The sequence below is a fragment of the Lepus europaeus genome, chromosome 18, assembly GCF_033115175.1.
Source record: "Lepus europaeus isolate LE1 chromosome 18, mLepTim1.pri, whole genome shotgun sequence".
Classification (NCBI taxonomy): domain Eukaryota; kingdom Metazoa; phylum Chordata; class Mammalia; order Lagomorpha; family Leporidae; genus Lepus; species Lepus europaeus.
The window spans coordinates 34,838,877-34,851,797 of NC_084844.1; the positions used below are offsets into that span (position 1 = coordinate 34,838,877).

General features: G+C 43.8%; 1 protein-coding gene across 4 annotated transcripts in view; it reads left to right on the forward strand.

The window, feature by feature from the left end:
• Positions 1–226: 226 nt before the first annotated feature.
• Positions 227–12,921, forward strand: part of RPS6KB1 (ribosomal protein S6 kinase B1) — a 50,107-nt gene continuing 37,412 nt past the window's right edge. Inside the window, exon 1 of one of the 4 annotated variants that reach the window (XM_062216891.1) lies at positions 227–446. In XM_062216891.1, coding sequence (XP_062072875.1) covers positions 306–446 — 141 coding nt within the window. In that variant the 5' untranslated portion in view covers positions 227–305. Of the gene's footprint in view, positions 447–948; positions 1,042–12,921 lie in introns of those variants that run through there. The other 3 variants (XM_062216892.1, XM_062216889.1, XM_062216890.1) reach the window with 3 other exon arrangements.

Below are 12,921 nucleotides of genomic sequence, written 5' to 3' on the forward strand. Positions count from 1 at the left end.
CAATTTATCAACTTCTGATAAGGTACGCATGCTCACTGTCCATCAAATGCTCTAGCCCACAGTGCGCAGGCGCCAGTCTCCAGCCACGGCTTCAACTGGTGTTTTGCGCATGTCTCTGCCAGTACCAGGAGCCTACCGATAGTTCTACGCATGTTCCCTGCCCAAAGTTTGACTTCACGGATCTCTGTACGCATGCGCCAGCGCTGAACTTGAGGAGCCAGTCTAGGGCCTAGGCGCAGACGCACTGAGCCTAAGCAGCCGGTGATGGCGGCAGCAGCGGCTGTGGCTGTGGCGGGTCCGGGCCCATGAGGCGACGACGGAGGCGGGACGGCCTTTACCCAGCGCCTGACTTCCGAGACAGGGAAGCTGAGGACATGGCTGGAGTGTTTGACATAGACCTGGACCAGCCAGAGGACGCGGGCTCTGAGGATGAGCTGGAGGAGGGGGTGAGGCCCGGGGTCCCGGGGGGGCTCGAGGTGACAGGGCCGGGGCGGCGGCGCGCGCCCAGCAAGCCCGGAGTCCCCTAGAGCGCGGAGACCCTGCGGGGCGCGAGGAGCCTCCGGGTGGGGCTGAGGCGCTGCGCGGCCCCAGGCGGGGAGCGGGCGGGGCAGAGCCGGCCCTAGGTACGTGAGGCCTCTGCGGGGCTCGCAGGTGCAGGTCGCGCCCTGATTTCCCCGGGTCAGCGCAGCCCCGAGCGATCTTTGCAGAGGGAAGGAGAAAGGGCGCGTGGTCGATTCGCGGGGCTGTTGGAGTAGAGTGTGGTAGGAGCGTGTGCTGGGGGGAGGGGGGCTGCGCTGGCCGGGTGTCCCGTAAGTGCAGGTGAAGTGCGGAAGGGTTTCCCTGCAATGTAAGATTTCAAGTAGTGGATCTTCAGACCTCCCACAACCACCTCTCTTCTCGGCCTGTCGCTTCTCTCCTAGGAAGCGCTCAGCTGTTAGAAGTGACAGCTGAAAACTTCTGTCGGGAGTAGCACTGCCGCTGCTGTTACAGCCACCAGGAGTTTTATTTCGGGAGCAAGGGGGCTCTGCTGCATCTTCCAGGGTTTGTTTGTTTGCTTTTTTTTTTTTTTTTTTTAACCTCCTTCCGTGTGCCTTTTTTTTTTTTTAAAGCATTTATAGTGACACACGGCATTTGTACCTCATTTTCCCTCAAGTTGAAGATGTGTATATTTTTTCAGAATAATTTATGTAATTTTGGGGTGGAAAAAAACCAGTGTTGACAGCTGTGATTTGACTTGCCAAAAATAAATTGCTTGAACTGAGACTTGTGAATAGTGGTGTGAGGGCTTTCCTTGCTGTAATTTGGGGTGCTAAATTTAGAATTGTTCTTCCTAATGCACAGCTTGGTTCTACCTTTGCCATCTTCGTGCTGTGTAAATCATTACGGAATATCACTTATTTCAAGATAAATTTATTGAAAAATCACAAGTTGCACCGGAAGCTCAAAAATGCTGTTGTCATACTAAATCACTGATTATGGACAAATGATCATCAGTAATGCCTTTATGGTAACTTAGGCTGTAAATTTCATTGTCCATGGGAGGACACGAATGAATGACTGATGTCAGATTCTTGTGTAAGGGGCTTCCTTTCCCTTTCCTAACCCTCTAGTTTTCCTCCTCTGGCAAGTAAATTGTGCCCTACTGCTGGCAAAAGATTGAAATGGTATGTATAAAGAACCTTGAACAATTAAAGAAACTAAATGAGCTAAAATAATACTGTGCTTTCTTAATCAAATGAGTCTAAATCAAAATCACACGGTTTAGAAGGTGGGTATGGAGATATGTTTTCATGTGGAATTCCAGTTAGCCTCTTAATCACCCATCCTGATACACTAAATACAATTTGAAACAAATACAGAATTACTTTCACTATGTACACCACATTCTAGCTGGTTATATTGGTTCCATATGGAAGGCTTTGGAACAGGGCAGCAGGGAAGACTGCACAGGAAGCTTGCTTTCTGTCTTCATTTGTTGGACTAACAGAATTTCCAGACTATAGGTTATCTTTCTTTGGAAAGCACAGTCCTGTGTTAGGATTCCTGTTGTGAATGGGAATCTCATTGTTCTTTTCACTTTGTTGATGTGTTTCAGGAACAGTAGGTGTTCCAGTTCTGGCCTACTCCTGGGCTTTTGTTGTGCTGGATAAAGTAGGATCTTGAAAGGGTGTGGGGAAGGGATCAGAAAAGTTGGTGGAGTAGCAAAGAAATGTGTCTACTACCTCAGAGAGAGGAACTCTGGGGAAGGACCAGAGGTAATTAAAGGTGAGGAGGAACCTTCAGTAAAATGTATCTTACTTAGCAGTAGTTTTGGAGTTGAAAATGTTTCTTTTGAATGTGTTATTAGAAGAGATGGGCAAGGGAAAAGGGTTGGAGTGGGATTGGATTGGCAGTCAAGGAGGCTCAAGCGACATCTGGATTACTCTGAAATAAAAATTCTTAATTCTGAAATAGGAGAGAAGTTTGGATTCTTAGAAAATCTTTTGCTTTCTATTTGTGACTGTATTATTTATTTATTTTTAAAGATTTATCTATTTCATTTGAAAGGTAGAGTTACAGAGAGGTAGAGGCAGAGAGAGAGGTTGGTCTGACATCCACTGGTTCACTCCCCAGATGATCCTAGTGGCTGGAACTGCGCTGATTCAAAGCCAGGAGCCAGGAGCTTCTTCCAGGTCTGACACATGGATGCAGAGGCCAAAGAACTAGGGCCACCTTCCACTGCCATCCCAGGCCATAGCAGAGAGCTGGATCGGAAGTGGAGCAGCTGGGATTCAAACTGGCGCCCATATGGGATGCCAGCACATCAGGCGGTGGCTTTACCCCCTATACCACAGTGCTGACCGCCTGACCATATTATTTATTACACCAGTTTTTTTTTTTTTTTTAACCTTTGTGCATATCAGAGTAGCCTGATATCTTCATGTTTTGAATAATTGAGAAGCAGAGACAGAGACAGAACCTCCCATCAGGTTCATTCCACAAATCTCTGTGATGGTTGGGCTGAAGCTGGGAGTTGGGAATTCAATCCAGGTCTCCCACATGGGAGGCGGCCATCTTCTGCTGCCTCCCAGGGTCTACATTAGCCAGAACACTGGCATTGGGAGCAGAGCCAGCACTTGAACCTAGGCGCTACAATATGGATTGCAAGAGTCCCAAGAGGCATCTTAGCTGTTAGGCCAAATGCCTACCCCATGTCTTCATTTAATAGTTAGGAAACAGGCATAGACCAGGAAGGTAATTACCCCAGATTTCTAAGTGCTAGCATTTTCTGATTCAATCAGCAAATTTCATTGCACAGATTGTTATTTTTTTTAAAGATTTGTTTATCTATTTGAAAGGCAGAAATAGAGAGAAAAGGGAGGGAGAGAGAGATCAATATCAATCTTCTGTCCGCTGATTCATTCCCCAAATGGTTGCAGCGGTTCAGGCTGGGCTAGGCTGAAGCCAGGAGCTTCCTCTAGGTCTTCCTCATGGATGCAGGGGCCAAGAGCTCAGGCCATCTTCGCTGCTTTCCCAGGTGCATCAGCAGGGAGCTGGATCAGAAGTGGAACTGCTGGAACTGGAACCGGTACCCGTATGGGATGCTGGTGCCACAAGCAGAGATCCAACCCTCTACTCCACAGCGCTGTACTCTTTTTTTTTTTTTAAAAGATTTGTTTATTTTTGACCAGCGCCATGGCTTAACAGGCTAATCCTCTGCCTTGTGGCGCCAGCACACCAGGTTCTAGTCCCGGTTGGGGCGCCGGATTCTATCCTGGTTGCCCCTCTTCCAGGCCAGCTCTCTGCTATGGCCCGGGAGTGCAGTGGAGGATGGCCCAAGTCCTTGGGCCCTGCACCTGCATGGGAGACCAGGAGAAGCACTTGGCTCTTGGCTTTGGATCAGCGAGATGCGCCGGCCGCAGCAGCCATTGGAGGGTGAACCAACGACAAAAAGGAAGACCTTTCTCTCTGTTTCTCTCTCTCTCACTATCCACTCTGCCTGTAAAAAATATATATATATATATATTTTTTTTTTTTGAAAGCCAGTGATAGAGGGAGACATATACACAGAAAGAGAGGGAGAGAGGGAGGGAGGGAGACAGAGACAGAGACATACATACATACAGAGAGGTATCTTTCATGTGTTGGTTCACTTCCCAAATGCCCACAACAGCCAGGAATTGGCCCATGCCAAAACCAGGAGTCAGGAACAACATATGGGTTTCCTGTGTGGGTGGCAGGTACCCAAGTACATGGACGTCCCATGATACATTCGCAGGAAACTGGGTAGGAAGCTCAGGGTAGCTGGGAGTGGAACCAGGCACTCTGATGTGGGATGTTGGCATCCCAATCAGTGGCTTAATCTGATGTACCACAATGCCTGCCTGCCTGTGTGCAGATTTTTTTTTTGTTTGTTTGTTTTAATTTATTTGAGAAGCAAAGAGAAACAAAGACAAGTCCCATCTGCTGGTTCACTATCCAAATGCCTGCAGTGGTTGGTGACAGGAACTCAACTACTTGAGTCACTGTTGCTGCCTCCTAGGGTTGTCATCAGCAGGAAGCTGGAATCAGGAGCCAGAGCTCAGGCTTGACTCAGATGCTTCCATGTGGAGTATTGGCATTCTAACAGGTGTCTTAACCACTAGGCCAAAGGCTTGCGCTACAGATTCTTTATTGCCTTTACTCATCGTAATGTACCTTTGTGGTGTGTTGAAAGTGAATTTAGGTCCGGCACTGTGGTGTAGTAGGCTAAGCCTCAGCTTGTAGCACCAGCATCCCATGTGGGCGCTGGTTCATATCCTGGCTGCTCCTCTTCTGATCCAGCCCTCTGCTATGGCCTGGGAAAGCAGTAGAAGGTAGCCCAATGCTTGGGCCCCTGCACCCATGTGAGAGACCCAGAGGAAGCTCCTGGCTTTGGATTAGCCCAGCTCTGGTCGTTGTGGCCATTTGGGGAGTAAACCAGTGGGTGCTAGACCTACCTCTCAAATAAATCAGTAACTCTACCTCTTAAATAAATCAATATTTTTTTTTGAGATTTATTTATTTGAAAGAGTTAGAGAGAGAAAGGTCTTCCATCTGCTAGTTCACTCCCCAAATGGCTGCAATGGTGGGAGCTGGGCCTATCAGGAACCAGGATCATCTTCTTGGCACCCATACGGATGTTGGCGCTATAGGGCTGGGGCCTTAGCCCACTACACCACAGCGCCAACCCCAAATCAATAAATATTTTTTTTTAAAAAGGAAGAAAATGCGAATTCAGATCCCTTCAGCCATACTATGTTACCTAGAATAAATTGCTTAATCTCTCTGACACTTTTTTCTTCTCTGTAAAAATAAAGTAGATAAAGTAGTCTTAAAATGTCCTGGCATGGGGCTGGCACTTGGGGCATCGCAGGTAAAGCCACCACCTGCAGTTCTGGCATCACATATGGGTGCTGGTTTGAGTCCTGTCTTCTCCACTTCTGATCCAGCTCTCTGCTGTGGCCTGGGAAAGCAGTAGAAGTGTTTGGGCCCCTGCACCTGCGTGGGAGACTTGGGGGAAACTCCTGGCTCCTGGCTTTGGATAGGCTCAGCTCTGACCATTGCAGCCATTTGGGGAGTGAACCAGTGGTTAGAAGACCTCTCTCTGTGCCTCTGCCTCTCTGTAACTTATCAAATAAATAAATAAATCTTTAAAATAAAATGTCCTTGCATATTAAACAGCTGGCTAGTTCATGGAAGTATAGCTTACTAGTGTGTTACCCAGGAACTAATCATTCACATTTACCCTCATTTAGTCCTAGAGACTTAATAATAAATTTAGTTAAATTTGGGGTCGGCGCTGTTATGCAGTAGGTTAATTCTCCGCCTGTGGTGCTAGCATTCCAATATGGGCTCTGGTTTGAGTCCTGGCTGCTGCTCTTCCAGTCCAGCTCTCTGCTATGTCCTGGGAAAGAAGTAGAAAATGGCCCAAGTGTTCGGCCTCCTGCACCCTAATGGGAGACCTGAAAGAAGTTCCTGGCTCCTGGCTTTGGATCAGCGTAACCCCAGCCATTGTGGTTTTTTGGGAAGTGAACCAGCAGATGGAAGACCTTTCTCTCTCTCTTCCTCTCACTGTCTGTAATTCTACCTCTCAAAGAATAACTAAAATCTTTTTAAAAAATTTAAATTAGAGTGCTTTTTTTTAAGAGCTTTAACATAATCATCTTGTTTTTAAGTTTAAAAAATTATTTATTTTCATTTTATTTGGAAAGCAGACATATAGAGACAGATTCTCCATCTACTGGTTCATTTCCCAAAAAGCCACAACAGCCAGTGCCAGGCCAAAGCCAGAAACCTGGAATTCAATCCAGGTCTCCCACGTAGATGGCAAAGACTCAAGTACTTGAGCCATCTTCTTCTCCTCCCAGGGCATATGTTCCCAGAAAGCTGGAATTGTAATCAGTGCTAGGACTTGAACTGAAGTACTTTGATTTGGGATGCAAAGGTCCCAAGTAGCATCTTAAATACTGCCCCAAATATCTGCCCCTATTTCTTTTTAAATTACCCATCCTATTTAGAGATACATTTGCCTTTTCAGATATGTTACATGGAGTTACTATTTACTGTGTTAGTAAATATAATACTTGCATTGTTTTGTTAATTCTTTGGAGAATAAAAGATGAGACTAAACTGATACATTTGTGGACAAAGTTGAATGTCTTGCTAAAAACAGATCCTGGTTGAATACTTAAGAGGAAAAATTCATATGTATTAAAACCAATAGGTAAGAGGGTTTTTGTGTGTGTGTGGGGGGGTTGTATTGTTTTTTAGTTTCACTGGTGATAGTACCATTTGGGGCAGTGAATAAATCTAAGGGACAGTTTTTTCATACAGAGAATTTCATTAAACCCTGAAAATGCTGGGTGCTTCTCTATTTTATGTGTCATTAAAGAGGAGAAAATTGTAATGCAGTTTTTAAAATCCTCTTTCCACTACTAATTCAAGCTTTGAAATAATTGCTGAGGCTTACTTCATAAGTTTAAGATTGGATATCAGGCTTTTATTCAGCAAAAAATTAAATGTTTTTAAAAACAAAAGATATTTGTATAGTAAACTCCCAAATATTCATGATTATAAAAAGTTAGAGAAAAAAGTCTCATCACTCATTATCTTACCTTATAATACATACCATAAAGTAGCAGCTATTAAAAATTGTTTTTAAATTTATGTATTTGAGAGAGAACGAGAACTTCTATCCACTGGTTTACTTCCCAAATACCCAGAATGGTCGAGCAGAGCTAGATTAGGGGGTCAGGAACTGGGAATTCAATCCAGGTATCCCACGTGGGTGGCAGGAATCAAATTACTTGCTTCCCAGGATCTACATCAGCAGGAAGCTGGAGTCAGGAATTGAACCCACATACTCTGATGTGAGATGCCAGCATCTTAACTGCTAGGCGAAACACCCACCCTAGCAACTACTTTTAATTCGCTCAAGAATTTGGGCAAGGTTTACCCCTTTTCCCAATTGATCTGAATTACTGAGTCATAGAAGGAACTCTCTGTGACTAGCCAGGCAAACACATGATTGATTTAATGAATCTCTGAATCAAGGATAATATCACTGAAGAACAATTTGTTTAAATTTCTATAAGATGTATTTTCTTTCATTGCATCTTTAGATGTATTAACATAAAATTTTATACATTTTAGTTTAAAACTTTGCAGTAGTCATTATTGTAGGCTAGTTTATTGTGTAGAGTCCCTAAGGAGAGAAGATTTCAGATTGCCAGTCAGAGAAAGCACTGGATGGTCACAAAGCTTTAAGGCAGCTAAAAATTCTGAATAAAGAGTTTCCCATGAAAGAGTATTTTCAGTATGTATTTCATAATGTTAGCTTGGTGCCTTTGGTATGAGACTTTTCTAAAGGTAATGCTGGGAAGCAGAAAAGAATTGTGGCTCAAATGCTTCTTCTCTAGATTGTAATGGTAGAAAGTCATAGGCAGAGATGCAGGTGGTAGGTATTACAGGCCTGGCCAGCTCCGGAAATGAAATGTAGCTGCGGGGTATATCTTGTGAGGTGGCTTCAAAGTCATGGTTCACTGTAACTACTCTGTGGTCTTTAATTTGGAATTAAGTAAAACTAACATTAAAGAAAAAAACAAATACTACCAGTTTTATGACATCTGTTAAAGTGAAGCTATCGGGGCTGGCACTGTGGCGCAGTGGGCCCCAGCCTGCAGCACCAGCATCCCATATGGGTGCTGGTTTGAGTCCTTGCTGCTCCACTTCTGATCCAGCTCGCTTTTGTGGCCTGGGAAAGCAGCAGAGGATGGCCTAAGTCCTTGGGCCCCTGCACCCACATGGAAGACCCAGAAGAAGCTCCTGGCTCCTAGCTTCAGATCTGCTCAGCTCCAGCTGTTGGAGCCATCGGGGGAGTGAGCCGGTGGATGGAAGAACTCTCTCTCTCTGTCTCTGTCTCTACCTCTCTCTGTAACTCTTTCAAATAAATAAAATAAATCTTTAAAAAAAAAAAAATGAAGCTGTCGTAGGTGATTATATAGAGTAACAGACCAAAGAAACTTTACCATGAACCATTTCTACCCATACACACAAAGAAACTTTATCTAGTTGAAATTGTAATAGGTTTTTGCCTCGATACTACCCCATCTGTTTTCCTCAGTCTAGTCCAGAAGCGTATTTCTAGTGTTATACATCATTCTGACTTGTTCTCATCATGAGCAAGTTATCACTGAAACTTGGTGTGTGTGTGTGTGTGTGTGTGAGGGGAGGGTGTTATTTGAACTTCTGTAAGAATGTTAATCATTTTCATTATGTTTGTTGACTGTGTACTGGTACTGTTTGTTGAAGAAAGATTCATTCTAAAAATTTGACACTGCTTATAAACATCTGCTTTTTAAGAGCCTATTTTTAGTTAATTAATTTCATAGTCAAATGCCCCAAATGTTCACAGTGGCCTCTGGCCAGGCTGAGGGCTAAAGCAGGGAGCCAGGAATCCAATCCAGATCCTTTGTATGGGTGCTAGGACCCAATCACTTGAACCATTACCGCTGCCTCCCAAGATCTGTATTAGTAAGAAGCTGCAGTTGAGAGTATTGAATTCATCCACTTCCATTCAGGATGCAGGCTTCATAACCAGTGTCTTAACTGTTAAGCCAACTGCCCACATAAGCCTGTTTTCAATTAAGTGATACCCTTTTGTGTAAGCTGAAACATAATCAAACTATATTCCAGAATACTCATTCTAAGGCTATACTTTGTAATATTAACAACTGAATTTCTGCTGCTGGGTTTTGCAGTTTTGTTTTTACAATTCAGTGACTTTTAATATATTTAGAGAATTGTGCAACTGTCACCACAGCTGAGTTTTAGAACATTTCCATCACTCTAAAAAGAAACTTTAGACCTTGTTCTCACTCCTAGCCCTAGGCAACCACTAATCTACTTCTCATCTCTGTAGATTTGAATTTTCTGGATATTTCATATAAATAGAATCACGCAGTATATGGTCTTTGCATCCTGCTTCTTTCACTTAACAATTTTTTTTCATATCATTTATGTTGTATCAGTACTTCATTGCTTTTTGTGGTCAGATAGTATTCCATTATATGAATATACTACATTTTGTTTATCCATTGACCAGTTGATGTTAATTTGTTCATTGGAATGTTCATTTGGATTGTCAATAAAGTTTTTATGAACATTTGTTTGTACCCAGGTCTTAGTAGAACATATGTTTTCATTTCTTTTTAGTAGATACCTAGCAGTAGATTTATTGGATCATATAGTTTAGTCCATTTTTAACTTTTTTGTTTCTAAAGTTTTATTTATTTGAAAGGCAGAGTTTTAGAGAGGCAGAGACAGACAGACAGATCTTCCACCTGCTGGGCCAGGCTCAAGCCAGGAGCTTCTTCTAGGCCTCCCATGTGGTTGCAGGGACCCAAACACTTGGGGCATCTGCTGCTTTCCCATTCACATTAGCAGGGAGCTGGTGGGGAAGTAGAGCAGCTTGGACTCGAGCTGACGCCCATATGGGATGTTGTTGTCACAGGCAGTGGCTTTACCTGGTATACCACAATGCTAGCCCTATGTTTAACTTTTTAAAAGACTGTCAACCTGTTTTCCAAAGTGGTTGTACCAGTTTTTAAAAGATTTATTTATTTATTTGAGAGGCAGAAGAAGAGAATCTTTATCCGCTGGTTCATTCCCTAAATGGTCACAGCAGCCAGAGCTGGGCCCATCAGAAGCCAGGAGCCAAGAGCTTCTTCCAGGTCTCCCATTTGGGTGCAGGGGCCCAAGGGCTTTGGACATCTTTTGCTGCTTTCCCAGGCCGTGGCAGGGAACTGGATCAGAAGTGGAACAGCCAGGACTTGAACTGGTGCCCATATGCGATGCCGGCGCTGCCGTTATACCACAGCGCTGGTCTCAGTGGTTGTACCATTTTACATTCCCACCAGCAGTGTATGAGGGTTCCAATTTTTTTACATCCTCACCAAACTTATTTTCCACTTTATTATAGTCATCCTAATGGATCTGAATGGTGTCTCTGTGGTTTTGGTTTGCATTTTCTTAATGACTAATGATGAACATCTTTTCACACCCTCATTGTCAATTTGCATATCATCTTTAGAGAAGCATCTACTCCGATACTAACTTGTTTTTATTTAATTTTTTTATGAAAAAATTTATTAAAGATTTATTTATTTGAAAGGCAGAGTTAGAGGGAAAGACAGAAAGAATTTTCTGTGAGTTCACTCCTCAAATGGCTGCAATAGCCAGGGCTGGGCCAGGCTGAAGCCAGGAGCCTGGAATTCCATTTTGGGTCTCCCCTGTGGGTGGCAGGGCCCTGAATACTTGGGCCATCCTCTGCTTTCCTGGGCACATTAGTAGGGAGCTAGATTGGAAGTGGAACAGCTAGCGCATGAACCGGCTCCCATATAGGATGCTGACATCACAGGCAGCTACTTAACCAGCTATGTCACAATGCTGGTCCCTAACTTACTTTTAGAAATTGAGTTACCTTTTTATTATTGAGTTGTAATAATTCTTTATTTTTGTGTTATACATTTTCACTTTCATGCTGGTGTCTTTTTGAAATTCAGAAGTGTTTTTTTTAGGATTTATTTATATATTTGAAAGGCAGAGTGAGGGAAAGAGTTTCCATCCACAAGTTCACTCCCCAAATGGCTGCAATGGCTAGGCTGAGCCAGGCTGAAGCCAGGAGCCTGGAACTCCATTCAGGTCTTACACTTGAGTGGCAGGGGCTCAGGCACTGGGGCTGCCTTCTGGTTTGTCAGGCACATTAGCAGGGAGCTGGGTCATAAGTGGAGCAGCTGAGACTCAAACTGTACAGGATATAAATCATATGGGATGCCTTTGTCACAGCAGCAGCTTAACTCTCTGCATCACAACACTGGCCCAGAAGTTGTCCATTTTCAATGAGTTCTGTGTATCAGTGTTTTTTCTTTATTTGTGCGTTTGGTGATGTATCTAAGAAATCATTGCTTATGGGGTTGGTGCTGTGGTACAGCAGGTTAAAGCCATAGCCTGTAGCACCCGCATCCCATATGGACACTTGTTTGAATCCCAGCTGCTCCACTTCTGATCCAGCTCCTGCTAATGTGCCTGGGAAAGCAGTGGAGAATGGCTCAAGTCCTTGGGCCCCTGCACCCTTGTGGGAGACCCAGAAGAAGCTCCTGGCTTTGTACTGGCCCAGCTCTGGTTGTTGCGACCATTTAGGGAGTGACTCAGCGGATGGAAGATCAATCTCTGTCTCTCTCTCTCTCTCTCTCTAGAACTTTGCTTTTCAAATAAATAAATCTTTAAAAAAATTATTTACCCCCAAATCATGAACGTTTATTCTTTACTATCTTCCTCTTATTTTTAGCTTCTAAAATTTTTATATTTTTCACTATTTGAAAGACAGAGAAAGTGACAGCAGAGATCTTCCATCTGCTGGTTCAGTTCCCAAATGTTCACAACAGTGAGGCCTGGCCAGGGCAAAGTCAGGTCCCTGGAACTCAATAGGGGTCACCCATGTGGGTGTCAGGGACCCAAGGACTTGGGCCATCACGACTGCTGCCTTCAAGTGTTTGCGTTAGCAGCAACCTGGATCTAAAGTAGAATAGCTGGGACTCAAACCAGACACTGTGACCTGGGATGTGGACTTCCTATGTGAATTAATCACTGTGCCAAGTATTCACCCCCACTTCTGTGTTTCCTGTAGGATTTTATAGTTTCAGCTCTTACATTTGGGTATTTGAACCATTTTGGATTAATTTTTGCATAAAAGAAGGGTCCAAACTAATATATTTTTGCATGTGTATATCCAGTTGTCTCAGTACCATTTACTGAAAGACTTTTTCTTTGTGAATATTCTTGTCATCTTTGTTGAAATCAGTTGACTGTAATTTTAAGAATTTATTTTGGGACTCTCATGTCTATATCATTTATCTTTGTCCTTAGTCATTAGTACTCTGTCTTGATTACTCTGATGTTGTAAAATGGTTTGAAGTTGGAGAAGTGTTAGTCCTCCAAAAACATTTTTTTTTTAAAGATTTATGTATTTATTTGAAAGAGTTGCACACAGAGAGAAAGAGAAAAAGAGAGAGAGATCGATCGATCTTCTATTTGCTGGTTCATTCCCCAAATGGTTATAATGGCTGGTGCTGGTCCAGACCAAATCCAGGAGCCTGGAACTCCATTCAGGTTTCCAACGTGGGTGGCAGGGGCACGCAAAAATTGGACCATCTTCCACTGATTGCTTGCTTTGCTTTTGTTTTGTTTTGTTTTGTTTTTTGACAGGCAGAGTTAGTGAGAGAGTCAGAGAGAAAGGTCTTCCGTTGGTTCACTCCCCAAATGGCTGCCAGGGTCAGTGCGCTGCGACGATCTGAAGCCAGGAGCCAGGCGCTTCCTTCTGGTCTCCCAAACGGGTGCAGGGCCCAAGCACCTGGGCCTCCT